Genomic DNA, 20,358 nt, shown 5'->3' with positions numbered 1-20,358 from the left:
CTGACAGAGAGAATAGAGCCAAAAATCTAGCAGAGAGAGAAGAACCAAAACTCTAGGTTAGCCAGTTCAGTGACTCTGGTCCAGGAACTAGCTGACCTTAAAGTTAGATTATAATATTGAGAATAATCTTGAGAAATGGGGAGTCTGATTATCGCCGGTATTTTCAAAATTTTCCAATGATTACTGGTATTTTCAGAATCTTCCAATGACGCCCTTTCTACCCCCTTTGGGTTGTGGTTTCTTCCCCTAAATACCCCCTCTCCCAGCTACTTGGGGTCGAACTCTTCTACCCCTGCGTGGGAAATGAATTTTGGCTCCAGCGCGCTGGTTCCTGTCAATAAACCTCGTGTGACTGCAGCAAGGACAGTCTCGTGAGTTCCTGGGGTGTCATGTTATCCCGAGACTCGAATGAGAGTCTCCCCACTCCAGGGGTCTTTCAGAATCCCTCATTTACTGAGAGTGAAAATCAATTCAATTTCTTATATACTCAAATCCAAATTAGAATTATCTGCCTCACAATGAGAGTTTACTGCTATTACTTAGCCCAAGTTTTGAATGTTGTACAAGGTTACAAGTCAGGTCCATTGTAATTCTTGTGTTTCTTTTCCTCAAAAAATGAAGTCAAATACTTTAATAAACTTTATTCAAAATAGCCCTGACCATTCTACCTCTGGTTAGATTGGTTTGTCTTTTGAGACAGGATCTCACTATGTAATCTTGGCTGTCCTGGAACTCACTATGCTGACCAACCAGGTTGGTCTCCAACACAGATCTGCCAGCCTCTGCTTCCTGAGTGCTGGGACTAAGGGCTTAAGTCACCTTGCTTGGCTCTTTAGGCATTGTTCACTCTAGGAATCTGTTTGGGTCCAGGTCTTCTTTCTCAGAATGTTTTTAAATGTACAAAGTAAAAGGTACAAGAGATTGCAAATAACAACTTAGTCCTTTGAGACGTCTGCAGCAACCAGGATGCAGTTTGGAAATGTAAGTATCTGTGGTTTCTACTGTGGCAGTAGCACTCTGCTAAGGGCTGAGGCCAATATTCACAAATGAAGGAAAATGCTCAATGTCGGCTTAATGAAAATGAGTAATTTTATTTTCACTCGTGTTGATGGAATCCCCAGGTAGCAGCACACACAATTTATTAAAATGTATCTGACTGTCCACACTGTGAGACAAGGGGCTCAGTTACCCTTTTGCCAGAAAAGAGCCAATTAAACTATGTCACGACTAAACCTACATTATCGTCTCAATTTTAGCTCAATCTTTGCGGTGAAGTGTAAGACTGCCACAGACCCGGGGGAGAGAAATTTGGTTCATTCTGTCCCTGGTTCGGTCAAACTGTAAATCAATCCACCTTCCTTCAACAATTTCTGTTTTCCAATTTCCTTTGGAACAGAGGGAACCGACAGTGGTGAGCTGCGGACTGAATATCCGGTGGCAGTTTTGGATTCGGCTATTAAGGAAGAAAACCTGTTGCTCACCCCCACACAGCTGTGTCGCACGGGTTCTAATTGGCCCTATTAATGAAGACCCGGAGCCAGATAACGGGGCAAACCCTGAATGATCAGAGGGAGAAAGGAGCAAGTTGCAGCCATCTCTTAGCTTGCTCACTCCTCAACCTGCCAAACTACTGTCTCCTCCCACCTTGTATTCCTCTCCCCGCTCAGCCACATTACTTCCTGTCTGGACAGACCTCCAGATCTCTGTAGTGAACAAGTGGTTAGCTCCACCTTCTGATCTTCAAACTAGCTTTATTTGTTAGAGCAAAAACAAGAAAACAAGGCATCACCACACAGTTGGCATGTGGAGGACTTTCAGCTGCTAGGCCCTTTCTCCTCTTTCCCATAGGTGCAGGCATTGGCTACCTATAAATGTATATTGATGGATCGGTAAAGACTTTGAATTTGACTAGTTCTCTAATTGTTTGATTTTGTGATTTGGGGAGTTCGTGTGTGTGTGTGTGTGTGTGTGTGTGTGTGTGTGTGTGTGTAGTGGGCACTGAATGCAAGGCCTTGCACGTGCCAGGCAAGCACTTCCCTAGTGAACTGCATCTCTGCTCTCTTTGGGAGGTCAAGGCACTGCGCATGGACTGCAGCTCCATGCTGCTTCAGGCAGTGGCCTCAGCCTCAGCTCTTTGCAGAGTCCTCTGCTGAGTCAGATCAAGCTGGGATTCTTGATGGAGCCACAGAAACATATTTCTAAGGATACAGCTCAAAAGCTTGCCAAAGAGCTTAAATGAGACCAGAGCATATCTCTTGATGTATATTAGATAGAATTATAGCTGACTATATAATATATATAGTGACTGTATAGGTCACAATGTCATGTCAGGGCTTAAATGATAGGGGAGTTCAGCCAATCACATTCTGTCCTTGGGGCGTGTTGCCCTAAGGCAAAAATTTACCTATAAACCTGGCGATGCGCTTCCCCACCGTCTCTTGGCCCCTGCGTTCGGAAGGACCGTTGAGACTCTGGTGTAAGTTTTCCTTCTGTTTATTAAAGCTGTATCTTTTGTATTAAGCTAGTCTGGCTGATTTTTAATTATCGATCGACCACGCCCGCTACACTTAAAAACAAATATTCTACCTTAACTTTAATTTTTATTGTAATATAGGTACTCTTTTTAGCCTAAAGGCCCTTTGAGCATATATTATGACTTCCAGTTTAGTGTTTTTAAGGGCTCCCTGAGTATGAAAATGATTTCTCTGCAGCATCGATCTGTTTCTTGTCCTTTTCTTGGGTTCTGTTCCTTCTCTTTGCTTGTTTTGTCCGATTCTGATGTATTGGATTTTGTCCTATATTACTATTCCCTCTTAATTTCCAATGAGAGACAGGAAAGGAGTAGATCTGGATGCAAGGGAGGTGATGGGAAGGAACCGGGAGGAGCAGAGGGAGGGAAATTGTAATCAGGATATGTTATGTGAGAAAAAAATATCTATTTTCAATTAAAGGGAAAAAAGAGACATCTTGTCTTAGTTTTTCAGAGGGATGGTAAAGATATTTGAAGTACAGTTTATGTTTATAAAAAATTGCATTCATTAAATCTTAAGATGAAAGCTTTGCTAAGTTATCCAGTTTTGTATTGACTACAGAGATTTTGATAAGAATTTTCTTCCAAAAGAGATACTTAAAAAATTAAATTTTACATTTTGCTTTTCCCCCCTGAGTAGTCAAGAGAAATAGAAGGCAAGAGAACATAAAATAGTTTTGTGTGTTAATAAAAATGCATGGCTTTAAATGCGTTTGGGAATCAACATGCAAAATATTGAAATATAATTGCTTCATGAGGTTGTTTTGATAAACAGTGGTGACCAAGTCTGAGTACATTAAATGAGGGACATTTAAAACAAAAAACAAACTTTCATCTTATTATTGCTATGAGTTCCTTTTTCTAAGAATATTTTTAAACGTAAAATTGTTAAATATAAGATTTTGTTAAGGCTGAAGGATATGCAAAATCATGGATGTATGTATTTCTCAGAGATTTTTCTGTTAAATTTGCTTTGTGTGATGGTACAGCAAAGACACCTCTCCCTAGGAACACTGACACTCAGCTTCCAGACAAGCTTTTCTATTACGCTGAATGTCACAGGCAAAATCATTGTGCCCTCACCTCATACCGGGCACAGAGGTAACTAATGCCTTGCATTTAGAGAGTGATTAATGTGTTAAGATACAATTTTGTTAAATGCTCAGAGAAATTTCTCTACTGAGTTTTGCTAGGTGCTCTTAAAACTTAAATTTAAGAGATAAGGCATGAAAACTGAAGGACTAGCTGTATGTGTGGAAACACTTTTCCATGGTTTCTGGGTCTTTCTGCAAATACAATACATATATTTAGTTAATTGTAGAAATGGGTTGGTTGTGCTGTTGGTATGATAGGCTGAACCTCAACCCTAATTCATTGTTAATAAATAACATTGTTATGACCTGCTACTGACTTGTCCTATCCTTTAAGAAACAAGCCCCGCCCACTTCCCCTTCCTTCTGCTTCCAGCCTGCTTGCTCTCTCTCTCTCTCTCTCTCTCTCTCTCTCTCTCTCTCTCTCATCCCTTTTCTCCTCTCCCCCATACTCTTCTTCCTCCTCCTCCCCCCTCTCTTTCTCTCTCTGTTTCTCTCTCCCTCTCTCCCTTCCCTTTCCCTTTCCTTCCATAACTCATTGAATAAACTATACCCATTTTCTCTGCATGGTGTGTCTGTCTGTCTCTCTCCCGCCGAGGGCCCCCGTAGCTCTACAGCAGGTCTTGGGTCACCTGCTGTGGCTCCTCCTGGGACTGGCTGCCGTGCCAACCCCCAAGGTCTCTCATCTGCCACCTTCCACCTGCCTGGGATACACAGAGGCCTTGGGTGGCGGGACAGGCTACCCCTTGTGTCCTGCTGTGGTCTTCCACCTGCCGCTGCCCTAAGCTATAACAAATGCAATGCATTTTGTTATAAATAATGTTATGAGATTAAATATTTTATATCTAAATTGATAGATATGTATACCATAAGATTATTAAGAAAAAGCTGGTATTGCTTGCAAAAAGCCATATTAGATTTAGAGTCTCTGTGTTGATTTAATGACAGGACTCACAGTTTAGGTTATAAATGTTTAGCAAAAATGTCCTTGTGATGAATCTAACACTCCATGCACCGCTGTTACAGCTGTTACCTCTAATGTAACGCTGTGCAAGTGGGTCTAATGGCGGCAACATGACAGAAACAGCATTAGAAGTTTATCCTTTTATGTTTCTCAGATATATTTGCATACAAACACATGTAATTCTGTGTATGACAAAATATTCCTGTTTTTAAAGAGCATTCAGCAAAAATATTTCGGGGCAAAACTTAAATGGACTTGCAGATGGCTCTGCTGAGTGTACAAGGAATAGGATTCTTTCCACGCTAGACTCAAAATTTCAAATTTTAGGAAAACCTTGCTCTAAAAACCCTTCCTTCATGAGCTCTCAGTGGCTTGAGTTTGGCCAAGAAAAGGACCTTTGACTCTGGCTGCTGCCTGTCACATCTTCTCTGAGTTTCTGATACAGATTCATTCCTGGCTAGTCCGGAAATAATGACTCTCATCCTGGCGAAGGGACCTTTAAGCTGTGATGTTTTCCAAAACTGCAGAGCCAGGAAGAAATTGTCAGGATTAAAACTGCATAAGACCAGAGACAAAACCAGCCTGGACAATGAGGAGACCAACAAAGGCTGGAACCATGTAAACCAGCTTTTTTAAAAATAACTAAAACCAAGAGGTGGTTAAGGTCTATATAGAGGTTACTTGACACTAGCTCGGCTTCTACAAGTGTGTACTCACTATAGGTCTTCCAAGGATGGGGGTACTTCAAGAAAATTTTGGATATCTGTACAGTCAGTAGTAAATGCCATAGCACCTCAGCTTCTTGAGTGAGGGATGGGCAGAGAAAGAGATGGGGAGAGGGTTGCAGTAACAGCATCTATATATTCTATACAGCAGATTCTCACATGGAGAGTGCAGGCAGTCTGGGACTCAGTCTCCCTCTATCAGGAAAGACCCAATTAACCTGTCTCACTGCTACCTCTGTACCTGCTCAGTTTTTTGTCTCATTGTTTTGTACAAATTGTAAGACTATCACAGACATTGGAAAGAAATCAGGTTCTTTTTGCCAGGGGTTTGTTCAAATTATAAGTAAATCCACTTCCTTACATTGATCCTTATATTTAAATTTCTTTTGGGATAGAGAAACTTAAGACAGTAGGTTATGGGCCTCAGCCATGCCTGCTCTAGAGGGATAGGTTTTTAATTGTTTGGGAGAAATAGCCAGAAAACAAAAGTAAAATTACGTCTCTATGTATCCTCTTCACTTCTTTCTACTGTCATATTTATAATCTTTAAAAAATAAAGTGTGTGTGTATGTGTGTGTGTGTGTGTGTGTGTGTGTGTGTGTGTGTGTGTGTGCCTTAGTATGAGCCAGTTCCTGCAGGGGTCAGAAGAAGGCATCAGATCTCTTTGAACCGGAGTTACTGGTGGTTGTGAGCCTCCCAAATGTTGATTCTAGGAACCACACTCAGGTCCTCTGGAAGAGCAGCAGTGTTGTGTGCTTAATGTTATGTTATTAATCTCTGGACCATTTCTTCAGTTTCACTTTTTTTTTTTAAAGTGGATTTGCTGTGGGGGGCAAAATAAGGTTAAAAATGAGGACTTTTCACATCTCTGAATATACTCTTCCCCATCTGTAATGCAGGAGATTAACAATTACTCCTTCTCAGATGTTGCTTGGGAAGACAACAGGTAACTGCACAGATCACTTGGGATTGGGGGAGCTGGGGCAGAGGTTTATTACAGGGACTGTAGATTTGTGGAGACCTGGAAAGTCTTACGTGGCCGAGATGAATTCAACCCAACAGTGAATTTCATTGACGTGAAGCTGTGTCTGCAATAAAGGTTTAGCTTGGCGCTAACATCAGCTCAGAGCAGAGGCATGTAGCATCATGGAGCAGATGTTTAGAAGAGAGGCTCCAAGGCCCGCCTGTCACTCAGATATGACCAGGAATTTCTTGAGTTTCCATCACACATCAGGGAGGACGGTCAGCTCCAAGCTCTTTCTGCTCTAACATTCGATTACTTTTACCAAATCCAGGGGTCATGAGAATCCCCTATTTTTGTTTTCTGGTGGGAGGTATTAATTAAATTGTTATCATCTGATTTTTAACTAAGGTTCAACACTTCTCTGAAAGCTTTAGTTTAATTGATATCATTTCAAGGTCCAAAGACTTGACTTTTCCTTGCCTACAAATTCCTGTTTTTTTCTGTCATTACCCTCTCATTCAGGCTACACCCCCCTCCCCCCATGTGGCCTTGTAGAGACATTCAGGACAAAAAAAATGTGTGGATGACCTTACAAGTTGCATTTCAGAGGGTCCCTGGCTTAGCTGTTTCTTTAATTCAGTTTTCATTGTTTTCTGTCACTGCTTGAACCCACCCTGTTCTATTTTGCTTGTCTTTCATGTTGTGTACATATCTCTCTCTCTCTCTCTCTCTCTCTCTCTCTCTCTCTGTATGACTCAATGAGTGTTATTAAATTTGTTTACGAGAGTGTGGATAAAGGGTTATTTACGGGAGCACGGACACTTTCCCAAAAACTATGCCACTGAAGAAAATGTCACCCTGCCTTAACAATTAACTATCTATAACTCCTCAGAGGGATGGGTCATTTTTCCTGCTTGTCTACAGTTCTTCCTCCTTGAATCTTTTCTACTGTTCAAAATGAGATTTAATTCTGTTGAAACCTAACAGAAGGTGTTGTAAGTTGAAAATGCTAAGCACAGCTCAGCAGCATGTGACCAGTGCAGTAATGGTTCCCTTTGGGGTCATGGGACTGAATGGGAACTGTGAGCCCTGATGTTTCTCTGCACACTTGGGGATATTGTGCTATGTAGAGCTCGCTTGGGAGAAGATCGGAATCCAAAGTCTGAAGTGTGCTTTCTATTGAACGTGCATTGCTTTCATGCCATCTTAAAGATGAAAAAATTATGTCGCACCATTGGTGCTGGGAGCTGTTTGTTATTTCAAAGATTCTCCTGCATTCTTCCTTTCCCATCTCCATTCTTACATAACTGCATTGAGTAGCACAAAAGGCGCTTAACCAAGTAGAACCAAGGAGGATGTCTGTGCTTGAAGAGAGTGCGCCAGACTGCAGTGCCGAAGAGCAGGAAATTAGAAACTGGAGAGCTAATCTGAGATACAGCGCCACAGCACTTCACTGAAAAGACTGTCCCAGAAAACGACAAAAACTGAATTAAAGAAACAGCTAAGCCAGGGACCCTCTGAAACACAACTTGTAAGGTCACCCACATGCTGTTTTGTCCTGAATATCTCTACACAGACAGAGGACAGAGAACCCTGAGGTAGTGCTGTACCTGGCTCCTGTGCATTTCCTGTCATGCATTTCCCGATGCACACGCCTGTATGTCTTGGTGAGGAGGATGGCAATTACGACAGCTTGACTGTGCTTCACACTGACCGGGGCTTCTTTTTAGCCTTTCCTGGATTCCACTGGGAACCCACGAGAAGCCTGAGCTACTGATGTGTTCCTTGGAAGAGGCACAGTTTTAAACTATGCGACACCAGTGCCGACTGGTAATCAGTTTGGGGGAAATCCTGTGGTGTAAGCCAGTCCAACTGAACGCCTCCTTATACTTCCAGTTTTCTGGGGCATGTCCTCCTTGTGTGGATGGTGTGGTGCGCACGTGTGAGGCTTATACTTGACACTTTGCCTGTGCATGTGGTCTATATGGATGAAGGTGGAGCAGAAAGAATGGCAGAGAGATGGAGTTGGAACCCATAATAGTATGCCTGCATCCCACGCGGCCACGGGACTCTTTAAGACGGTAGCCAATTCATTGCGCTTACAATTTAAGCTGAATGTAGTTGAGTTTTCTTTGACTCACAACTAAAAATTTCTGGATGCATGCACTTGTAGATCATGCTCTTTAGCTACCAAGGTACCCTCTTAGGTGATGACAGCTGAGACTAACGTCAGCCCAGCATAAAAAGTGTTTCTATCCCCATCTAAATCGTGGAAGCTCATGTCTTCGGATGCCCTCTTCTGAGTCTCCCTCATGAAGCGACCCTGAGTTGGGATGACACTCTTTCCAGAGAATTCCCACAGAGGTAGTGTTGGATGATAATTTATTGCCCTCTTCATATTGCCCTCTGTGTTTTCTTTTTAAAAACAAAACTTACATTTTAACTTTTTCTTTTCTGGCCTTGTCTGGCGCATGACTCAGTTCTGGTCAGTTAGACTGAACCACCTTGGGGAGATAATTCAAGCTGAGCTGTTTTTCGCCGTCATCCCCATCCTTCTTGGGTTTGGTCACTGACATGATGCTTGAGGCTTTAGCAGCTGCTCTGCCATAGTAAAAGAACTGGGTAGCTTGCCAAAACAGACAAGAGGATAGATCAGAGGCCATGGACCTAGGTGCCACCACCGGGCAGTTAACTAACACCAACAGCCAGCTTTCTCCTGAGTTCTGGCATCTGACAAAAATAACCCCTTTTGTTTAAGTCACGGCAAGTCAGGCTGTCTGATACCGACAACACAGGCATCTCCACTAACTCACACATTACTATGAAAAAGTCGGTCACGTTTTCTTCAGGAAAGATATTATATTCAACTAGACTACGGACCTTGTGAGGCTCCTGGCTCTCAGATAAGTCTCCTTCTTAGGTGTGTCCTGTCTTCCGAGGGCTCCCAAATCCGAGGGCCCTTAGACCAACAGCAATTATCTTCGATCCACACCACACCCTTTTCTCTTACATGTGAATGATAATTACTAGACCAGCGCTCAAAGTGCATCATCTTCAGGACTCAGTAATAAGCATGCAGTTGGCTTTTCCTGGGACACGATCATATCATAATTGAATAAAGTTTGATTTAAGTCTCACCCTGGGCTTTGGCAAGATAGACCCTTGACTACTGGAGAAATCCTCTGAGATGTTGAATTGCGCTGCTCAGACTCTAGTCACTAGAGCTTTGAGGTAAGTTGGTAAGAGCAGAAACTGGCTTCCAGAACCAACCCATTGCCCAGCGGGTTGTGCCTCGGTTCCACCATAGATTTAGATGAGTGCAGATTTCATCGACTCTGTGCTGGCTTTCTGAAAACTGCCCTGTACAGTCTGCTGGTGCTTTTTGTTCTTGTTGGTTTTTTGGGAAGGAAGATGGCTAAGAGCTCTATCAGAGTCCCTTTCCATGCTGACAATCCATAGACGCCGCTCCAGAGAGTCTGTTAGGGCCTTCGGTCAGGTTTCTCATGGTTTTCTCAAAACCTGGTTGTTTTTTTTTTTTAATTTTCAAACATAGGTTGGGAACAACGCTAATATTGGCTGCTGTGGTTAGAAGGGGATTGTCATGGCCTTCCAGTGCAGAAAAGTCACAATGTCCATTTTCTAAACAAGCATGCTCGGAAATTTTCCACTTTGATCCAACCAGACTTCCAGAAGCAATCACAAACAGCTAGCCCAAGAGTCCTTCTCTTTGGTCAATATCACTTTATTTATTTATTTGTTTGTTTATTTATTTATTTTGAGACAGGGCTTCTCTGTGTAGCTTTGGTGCCTACCCTGGAACTAGCTCTTGTAGACCAGGCTGGCCTCAAACTCGCAGAGATCCGCCTGTCTCTGCCTCCTGAGTGCTGGGATTAAAGGCGTGCACCACCACCACCTGGCCCTCAACATCACTTTATTATAGACATCAAATGCCACATTTTGTTGTGATAAATGGAAATGTTTATGGGAGTGGAACTTCTTTGCCTCCATTTCTTTCTGTCAATCATCCTGTGGGAGGGTCAAAGAGTCCCCGAACTGGGGTGGTTAGCAGAGCACAGCTGCTACTGGGGAGCATTGGGTTGTGCTATGTGAAGAGTCTCAGTTTTGAACAGAAATAGTGCATGATTTGACTACCAAATAATAAACGGTTCATCCCCTTTACAGTAAGTAACACGATTCCAGAAGAACAAGATATTGCCTCAACCCGAAGAATGACTTGGCGTAACTGGGTTGACAGAAAAGGCAAGATAATTATAAGATCTCTCACCATCAAGATTATCCTGACTGGGAGGAAGAAATACATATTTCCCCCTCTAGAACTATCTCAATCAGCCTGCTTGTTTTTCTTCCTTCTCTGTTCTTCCTATACCTACTCATTTATTTTCTCGTGTGCCCCCTGGTTGCACTCGTAAGTCTAATTTTAGTACCCAGTCACTCTTTAGTGCGGGGACTAGCATAGGCAGTCTGTGTTCAAGGCTTTTACTCTCCCGTGATATGTCATACTTAATTAACTGTCACCTTCACTATTAATATTAACTGAAATATTAATTTGATGAATCTTAATTTCTCTTAATCATAGCATCATTTTGATCCTTCATTGGATATCTCTTTAGAGTGACATTCAGTGCAGAGGAGAAATATTAATAGCATATTAAGGTGTTTAAAACATCTCTTTAATAATTACATGTTTTCCTGGTAAGGGTATGTGTTCCTTGAACAGATATAGGCACCCTGATTTCCTTGTTAGCAAATGGATGTTTTGTCTTGATCACCTTCTGACTCTATTTTATACCTTTAAATGAAAATACTTCCAAATTCAAGAAATGTTCCTCCAAAGATTAATTCTCTAGAGTCTGCTGTATTATTGGAGTGGCAAGGGCTTTGTACTATTAATGGAGGCATCGAAAATTTATATTTGAAAGTTTAGCCTGAGCCTTGGATAGCAGAATCTATGGAGAGCCAGCACCAGGAGGAAAGAGCCAAGCTGAAGGGCAGCTGAAACAGGAAGGAAGGAAGGAAGGAAAGAAGGAAGGAAGGAAGGAAGGAAGGAAGGAAGGAAGGAAGGAAAAGAAGGAAAGGAGGGGAGAAAGGAGAGAGGAAGGAAAAGAGAACTGGTCTATTTACTGATCATTCTAACGTTCTTCTCGTTCATTAAAATTTTTTTTTCTCCCCCATGTCCTGTACTGGCATTACAGATGCATTGAATCTGGGTGAAGACGCTCATCAGAACGCACTCCATCAATAACACATGGCTGGTACTGAGAGTATTTTTCGGAACAACCCCATCTCTCAAGCCCAGTCACAGGCAGAGCATCATTCCCAGGACCCTCCTCATCGTTCTCACGAGTCTCTTCAAGCATCAGCTCCCTCACTAAGGAGAAAATGCCAGAAATTCTCCCTCCCCTCTCGTTGCCTGAGCACTCTAAGGGGTATCCTGATCTTTACCCACTCCGAAACAGCATGGCCCATGAGCCCACCTACCTCCAGGTACACCACCCACGGCATCACCAGCGTGGCCACCAGCAGGTCTGCGACAGCCAGGCTCACCACCAGATAGTTGGTGGTGGTCTGTAGGGCGCGCTCCCTCAGCACAGCTGCGCACACCAGGGCGTTGCCGAAGATGATGGCTAGGATGAGCGCACAGTAGGACAGGGCGTAGTAGGCATGCGGGCGGGCCCGGCTGACCCCCGTGGAGTTCTCGGCCCCACAAGTGGAGTTGATGTGGTTGCTTATCTGGCTCAGAGGTGCCATAGCCCAGACGGAGGAATGTGACTCCAGAATGTCCCTAGGAAAAGAGCAAAACCAATGCCGGTCAAATCAGTCTTTGAGGCTGGGATATGATATGTCGATGCAGTTTAAAATTTGAGTCTGCAAATATTTATGAGACATTTCCTATATAGCATCAGGCAGAGTATAAGAACTAGAGATAGGAATAAAACATAGACAAGCAGTTCCTCCCTTATGAAGTGTGTATGGGGGGATATAGTCATCAAGGTAACTCCCGTTCAATGATGACATGCGTTTTGGAGAAAAGTAAATCAGAAATGGGAGTTGGGGAGTGGTTGAGGACAATGTGTGTGTGTGTGTGGGGGGTGAGCATCTGAGAACAATTTCTAACTGGTATCATCAGTAAGCCTTCGTGGATATGTTAGCAATTAAGTCAAAGGTGGGAGAGGCAGAGAACCAACCAACACAGATACCTGCTAGAGTGTGGTCCAAGCAGAAGGATCAGGGTGCCTCGAGGAGGCGGGGCACGGGGTAAGTGGCAGGAAGGCCAGCACAGCTGGAGTCTAAGGAGGCAGCTGTGAAGTGGAGGGATGCAAGCTCTGAGGGCTTGTGTGGGGGACTGAAAGAATCATGCTTTACTTTGTGTGGGATGCAGCTGCTGCCGTGTGAGATTCTCCTGGTCATCTCCTAACTGTGGGGCCACAGGCGTGCTATGCTCTCCGAGCTCCGGTTTCCTCCTCTGTAAAACGGAGGAATGATAGAACCCGAGCCTGTTTCCAGGATTTTCACTCCAGGCATTGGTGGAAATAATTCTCAAGGTGGGATGATAGCTCAGGGGCAGTGAACACACGACACAGCTCTGGGTTTGACTTCAGCCCCACAAAGGAAGAACAGAACTGTTGTGTTTGTTTCTGTGTTTTGAGGAAGGGATCCATCTGTAGCCTGAACAGCTTGGAACAAGATGTGGTCTAGGCCAGCTTCAAACTCAAGGTGATCCTACTGCCTCAGACTCCCAAATGCTGAGATCACAGACATGAGTCACCATGACTGGCTTATAAAAGAACTGTTTTGTGGGTTAAGACTTTGAAAGCCATGCTCTATACTTCAAATACTGTGCAAGTACTGTGTTGGCTTTTTTTTTTCTTATTAGCCTGTTCATCTTAGTTCCCTTTCTTTTCAAATTTTTAATAAAAACATACTTGTGTGTGTGTGTGTGTGTGTGTGTGTGTGTGTAGGTGAGTATAGTGTAGGGTGTGTGTGTGTGTGTGTGTGTGTGTGTATCTCTATGTGTGTGATGTTTGAACCTGTGTATGTGTGAGTGCATGCACCTACATGTGTATGTGGAGGCCAGAGGATGATGCTGAACCTCTGTTCTGTCTCTCTTCACCTTATTCCTTTGAGACAGGGTTTCTCTCTCTCTGCGCCTGGAGCTAGACATGGAGCCAGAAACTCAGAGATCCTTTCGTCTCTGCCCCTCACAGCACACATGACCACATCCAGCGTTTTATGTGGACACTAGAATCTGAACTCAGGTCCTAAAGCTTATACAGAAGGTTCTCTTAGCCACCTTGTCATCTCTCCAGGCCTCACTTTCCTGGCTTTCTTCCTCCGATCCAATTTACCTCCCTCATCTCTGTTAGCCTCTTATACCTTTCTTGAATAGCCCATTCTCTCTCATATTTTACAGAGAGAGTAGTGGGGTTTGGAGACTAGATTATCGGAGAAAATATTGAGTATTTGGGTTTAGTACAGTGGTTTTTGTATTCATGGGAATTCCACATGTAGAATTTTATTTGAAAATTCCTAATCTTAAAACATTAGTTGCCATTTGAAAATATTTAATCTCTATAAAGTCCCCTAGTACCCACCAAAATCCACGGTTCAATAATGAGTGATTTCCAATCTCTTTTAACCCAGCTTGATGTCCTTGCTTTTTAAACAGGGAGATCAACCACAAAGACACGAGTAATGTATCGTAAGTCCTATGCTTACTACGGTCTTCTAATTCCTTCAGTTTTGCCTTTTAGTATTTGGAAGCCATAGTGACTGTCTTATTACCATCCTACTGGGGAAAATAAACCCTCAAATCATGCACGGTTGAGCCAGCAGTGGTGGTGCAAGCCTTTAAACCCAGCACTTGGGAGGCAGAAGCAGATGGATCTCTGTGAGTTCCAGAACTATATAGTTCCAGTCTATATATAGAGTTCCAGGACAGCTAGAGTTAAATAATGAGACTCTGCCTCAAAAAAAGGAAACCAAGGAGGTTTGGGTTCAGAGTGGCAAGGACACCTGAGTCCATTAGCTTCACCCATGATACCGGTTTGTAGGGACCAGACATATAGAGCGGACTCTGGTCTCCAAAAGCCAGATTTACATGTGTTCATGGGACATGAAAGCCCTCACTCCTGAAGAAAAGGCCTGTGTGCAGAGGGCATCAGTGCTTCAGAGCCACATGCTAGGAAGATTTGGAGTCTGTGCCTGCTGTGGGACAATAATCATGTACCCTGTAAAGATCTGTCACTTGTATTGGTTTAATAAAAAGCTGATTGGCCAGTAGCCAGGCAGAAAGTGTAGGCGGGGTGACCAGAATAGGAGAATTCTGGGAAGAGGAAAGGCTCAGTCTGCGGTTGTCACCCAGACACAGGATGCGAGATGAGAATGGCTGACACAGACAGGAATTATGGGTTAATTTACGATGTAAGAGTTAATAAGAAGCCTGAGCTAATAGGACAACCAGTTTATAATTGATGTAGGCCTCTGTGTGTTTCTTTGGGACTGAATGGCTGCTGGACCAGGCAGGATAGAAACCACTGTCAACATGTGTCCAGGTAAAAGTGTTCCTACTTCAGTCTCTATGGCCATGCTGGCCTTCTGCCACAGTCTGAATGTTTGTGTGCCCCCAAAACCTGTCTGTTGAAGTCTTAAATCCCCACATGGTGATGGTATTGAGAGGTGGGAGTTTAGTGAGAGCTGAAGCTGTTTGGTGGTCAGGGTTAATTCTCAATCTTGCCACCTAGAGCTCTCCTAGAATTAAATGGTTGACTTAATCATGGCTATCATTTTATACCTCGCTTTGAAACACTTCTGTCTGAAGCAAGTATTAAAATGAACCAATGTTAGAAAAGGGTGACCAACTTGGAACGCATTCAGGAAATTACTTAAAAATGTTCTTTATCACAGCACATTGTTTGCAGTCAATATATTTTTAACACATAATAATAATCCTTGGTAATAATTATAATTTCCTCATTATTAGGAGAAGGGCAGCCGCTACCCTGGAGATAGCATGGCGGTTGCCAAGAGCTTTAGGAAAAACACAGCACTTTCTGATTGTTCAAGGATATTCCCCCCTTGGAGGCAGGCTCAGGCCCACAATACCTTTCTTTTCACAACTGGGCCACCTTCAAGGCAGGGGCCAGCATCTCCTCCCTTTTTGGAATCTGCAGCTGCTTAATGAAACCCTAGCCTCGTCTCACCTGTTAAGTAAGAAGGAGAGGTCAGAAGGAAAGCATAAAGCCATGGGATTCTTGCCAGGCTTCGTGCTCCACCCAGAGGGTTGGCAGCTACCTAACGGAACGGGGAATGTTAGGGGCTCATTGTAGGATAGGCAGTGCTCACTTCCCCGAATCCGTTCTGGCCCTGACGTTGGAAGCACAGCTACATGGGTTTCTGGCTTGTGCTTTCACTTGGTACAGTTTTCTTAGATTCCTCTTTGCAGCAGGTGGGTAGACTGTGGTAGTTCCAGAATTCTGGGTGTGAGAGATAAAAGGAATCAGAGATGATGGAGATACGCCGCAGTGCTCCCTGCTTCTCGGCTAATTATTTCCTCCTTGAATTTTTTTTTCTTCTTAAATGAGGTTTTTTTTTTTTTTTTTAGAACTCTGAGCTGGGTTGTTTTTCTCCCTCTTTAGCCTTCTGATAGATGTGCTAACGGATAGTGAACTAGTCTCAGGATGAAACTGGGAGTCTGAAGAATTTATTAACTTAATAATCACTCTCCAAATAATTCATAATGATAAGCCAGTTGTTTCATCATCAGACGGAGGATAAATCATGCCCACTTCATAGGGTTATTGTGAAGACCAAATGCAATTATATGCTTAATGCCTCCACACTATGAACAACTGGGCCAATAATTCTTTGTTTTGCAGGACATCTTATGCATTGTTGATGGTTAGCAGTGTCCCTGCTCTAGCTACTAGTTGTAATAATCAAAACCTGGAGGCTGCTCAATCTCAGGTGGGGGAGGGGGCAAAATTTCTCTCCCACTGGAGCAGCGTTGTTCCAGTGTAAGACCTAACATGGCTTTTATTGTTAATGGGAAGGTGTGAGAAGGCACAGGAGAGAAGTCAGTTACAACTGCCAATCATCTGATGGACTTGGTGATTAGGAGACTACTGGTAACATAGAATGTTAGGAGTTAAGAGTGTGTATGGAAGGTGAGAAAATAAAGAAGAGAGGCTAAGGAGTTGGCTCAGTTGGGAAGAGCATTTCCTGGGTAAGTGTGAGGATCTCAGTCTGAGTCTTTAATGCCCAGGTAAAACGCTGAGCATGACTGAGGTCATATGTACGACTGGACAAGGGAGAAGGCTAGGGTTTGGTGGCTGTCAGCCTATGTGGCTCCAGATTCATCGAGAGACTCAAGGGAAAAAGGCAGAGTGTGACAGACAAGGACATCTGACATCTTCAAATTTCTGTACCACATGGCACACATGTGTGCTCATATATTGTAGACACCACGGGGCAGGGTAGGGTAGTCAAAGGCTAGAAGAATATGGCTAGCTCCGATCTCTTAAGACATACTACATACAACATTGATTACAAATTTTAAGAAGATTAAATTTCATATAAAGTATCGATTCCTTCTGGTCTTTTTTGGTGTGTCCAAGCCTTTTTAGCATGCCTGTGTGAACTAGTTTAAAGCCAGAAAAACAGAATGGACAAGCTCTCATTATCCAGGACACACCCTGCTTTGCTAATATTCGGCTCCTCGATGCACCTGGACATTCAGCCCACAGAATGTCACTAAGAGAACTATTCAGCATGAACAGTGTGAGGACAATACTCGACACGCTGAAGTGGATGAAAGAAAGACCACAAGGCCTCAACCCTACACAAAGAGCTACAGGCCACTAAGGAATGCTGAGAGCTGGAGAAATAGTCTTGCCCAGGGAAGAAAGAGCACACCAATTGCTTATCCAATACCAAACAGTCAGCTTTGAAATCACACAGGCAAGAAACATGATACAGACTGAGCAGGTTCTGTAGAGAAGTGTAGATGTAAATACATGTACATAGATGCTTAGAACAATAATCAGAGAAAAGAGAGGCTGGGAATTTTGGAGAGAGAAAGAGAAGTGGGAGGGGCCAGAGGGAGTAAAGGGTAGTGGGAAATGATGCATTTATATTATAATCTCAAAAATAGAAGAAATACTTTTAAAAAGGACCTACATGATTTAATTATTTGTTCCTTCTCCTTAAAGACATTGAAGTAATAAAATCACAAATATAATAAAAGCCAGACCCCTTGAGTATTTAGCCTCCTTCCAAACTCCAGCACTTCTGGGGTATTTCTTGTGCCAAGCAGACACTAATACTTCCCAGGTAACATTCGTTACTGTTTACAGTGTCTCTCCAGGGAAGACGTGGACCTCTTCCTTTTAAGTATTGAAACGGGAACACAAAAAGGGTCAGCAACTTTCTCAAGCTCATACAGTGTGACTCTCTGTCTGGTCTCCACAGAATGAGTCTCTCCTCCATCACATCCCCTCTGGTGTGACATCTCTCACCACAAACCCATGGCAATGGGGTGGAATGACCATGGAGCAAAACCTTCAGAATCCACACAGCCCAGAAAGGCCACAAGGCTATACATACAGAAGAGGGGCATCCCTCCCGAACCAGGAGAAAATGAGTTCTTGTTTGTGTTCCTTCTGCTGCAAACAATTACACAATGTTTGGTGTACACCAACCTTTGACAGGGCTTCTCAAGTTGAAAACTCACAACTGACTATGTCTATATGGTACAAATTGATGCTGGGAGCCATTCCTAGGCTGAGGTGGAGTTTCTCCAAGCCAGAATAACTAGAGGCTTCCATGACATATTTTTCTTCATGGCCCGGGTCCTTGACCTCTATCATTTTTTTTTTTAACTAACAAACATGTTGATCTCCAGTGTCCAGTTTTTCCAGTCTTTGCTTTAACTCAGCCTTTCCAATTGCCTGCTAAAATGAATAATTTTAATGGCTAACATTCATAAGCTTTATCATACTGAACTTCCCTGATAATATGGAGAATAAAGTAAGTGTTATTCTCATCCCCATTCTAGAAGATGAAGAGAACGGCTCACATAGAGATTCATTTCTAGCTGAGACCTAAACCAGTGAATGGCGGAGTTGGTTTAACCCAAGACCCGAGTCCAAAACTTCTGTTCCTAAGTCCTCCACAATGGAGGTGAAGCAGACAAACCTGGAGCAGGAAATAATGTGAAGATCTTGCTTGTTCAGAGGAGCTTTTGCACATCTCGTTACCCAGCTTTTCAAAGTCAGTGCAGGTGTGCACTGCTCACAGAGCCGGTGGGAGGTATATTGTCATCGTTATTAGAGGTAGTCTTTAGCATTTCTATGGTGCTTTATTCTTGCAAATTGCTGTCTAATTCATTTTGTAATGAAAATTCACAAGTGCCTTGAAGTATATAGCATATTTATAGATTTGGATACATTTACACTGTTGGTACATATGCAGAGGACAAGCCATGGTTGGTTTTACTGAGATCCATTAGCTAGCATAATACAGTTCTTTTTTTTTTCTTGTTGAACCTGACCAATAAAGCATGCTTACTTTCCTTGACAGTCTTTCAAAACTGATCATGTTGTCATTCTAACCAGAGATAAAATGGGGAACTACAGTAGACCAAGTAGCTAATAAGTGAGTATTAATTGAATGTAAACTTCAGTGCATTATAAAATAAATCTAATACTGGGTAGATTCTGGCTGCTATTTGACATATTGATTATTCAATTATAAGGAGCCTTCTGCTAGGATATTATCAGTGTTTTCTTTATTTGTCACCCTTGTCCATCATTAGCCATGCAGATCCTTGAAAACATTCAAGTATGCATAAACAAGTGTCTGATCAGGAGAAGCTCACAGTGCCTGTCCTTTTGAGCTCTGCAAGGTCCCAAGGCCAGACCAAACAACTCTCACCTGTGCCCAGGGGCAGACAGTTTGCTGACCTTGTAGCAGCAGTAAACAAAGGGCTTAACCTGCAAAGTGCAAAAGGCGTGCAGAGCCTGTTTAGAATCTGAGTTCCACTTTGCTATTGCTATAATTTTGTCTGTGCATGCATTGCTATGGCATTAGACTGAACTAGATGCAGTAAGGGGCACGGGTGCCTAATTACATGAACTCTGTGGACCCAATAAGCCACGGTGAGCAGTGGAAGTCCCACAGCTGCACCACAAGCCCTCAAAATCATACACCGTCATTGGCGAAAACACACAGTCATGCTTTCAAGCATTACATATCTGTTGGGTTAATTGCATTCTGACTTGGAAGCAGCTTGACTTTAAATAGATTGAAAACAGTGTCTCTCTAAACCCTGGGCCCTGCATTCAGGGTGCTGAACTGGGGAGTTTAAAATACCAGACTCTGGGACAATTAAGTAAAACCCTTAAGGGGGAAGACAGTCAACTTCCCTGCAACTCCCAGGAATAATGACAGGTTTTTATTTTCTGTCTTTTATGTATGCCTTGATATAGATTCTAGAGCCCATCAGGACACAGTTGGGGTGGGGTAAAAAAAAAAAAAAAAGCTCCAACCACTTAATGAGATGAACACAGCTTCCTTGGGGTTTCATGTTTTAAACCTAGAGTAGTTTGGAGATTTAATGCATATTCTTAGAGAATCAAAGAATTCCAAGCTAATAAAAGAATCTTCCACTAAATTAGAAATGAAAAGAAAAATTCACTTACCCTGAAATTTTCTTCTGGTGTCTGGAGACTGTGGAGTTTAGCGCCTCAGTTCCTGAAGCCATTTACTGACGGCAGACACACTGAAGCTAAGCAAACTTTGCCTTTCCCGGGACACAGAAACTATGGAGTCGTTTCCATACAGAGAGAAAATCACCTGGTTTTGCCTCTGAGATGAAAATTACTTGTGAACAACTCTTGCCGCGTTCCTATCAGACCTCACGGCAGGTTTCATAGTTGCTTTCCCAAGGCACCAGTGTTCCCTAGAGGATCTGGGAGGGACCCCACTGAACGTTGTTTGGGTTAGTCGCTCGGAGCTCTGTCCTTGGTGCTGAGAGAGAGGGAAGAGCCGCAAGCTGGATTTCTCTC

At 43.1% G+C, this 20,358-nt stretch overlaps 1 protein-coding gene across 3 annotated transcripts in view; it reads right to left on the bottom strand.

Moving 5' to 3' along the window:
* Drd3 (dopamine receptor D3) overlaps positions 1-20,054 on the bottom strand; it is a 60,189-nt gene extending 40,135 nt beyond the window's left edge. For 2 of the 3 annotated variants that reach the window (XM_048422683.3, XM_048422684.3), the window contains exon 1: positions 11,774-12,043. In XM_048422683.3, the coding sequence (XP_048278640.3) occupies positions 11,774-12,043 (270 nt within the window). Of the gene's footprint in view, positions 1-11,773; positions 12,078-19,992 lie in introns of those variants that run through there. The other variant, XM_048422682.3, reaches the window with a different exon arrangement.
* Positions 20,055-20,358: the final 304 nt, after the last annotated feature.

This window comes from Myodes glareolus, chromosome 2 (assembly GCF_982192425.1).
Source record: "Myodes glareolus chromosome 2, mMyoGla1.1, whole genome shotgun sequence".
Lineage (NCBI taxonomy): Eukaryota > Metazoa > Chordata > Mammalia > Rodentia > Cricetidae > Myodes > Myodes glareolus.
The sequence above is the reverse complement of the archived record's forward strand: the minus strand, read 5'-3'. Positions and strand labels throughout refer to the sequence as shown.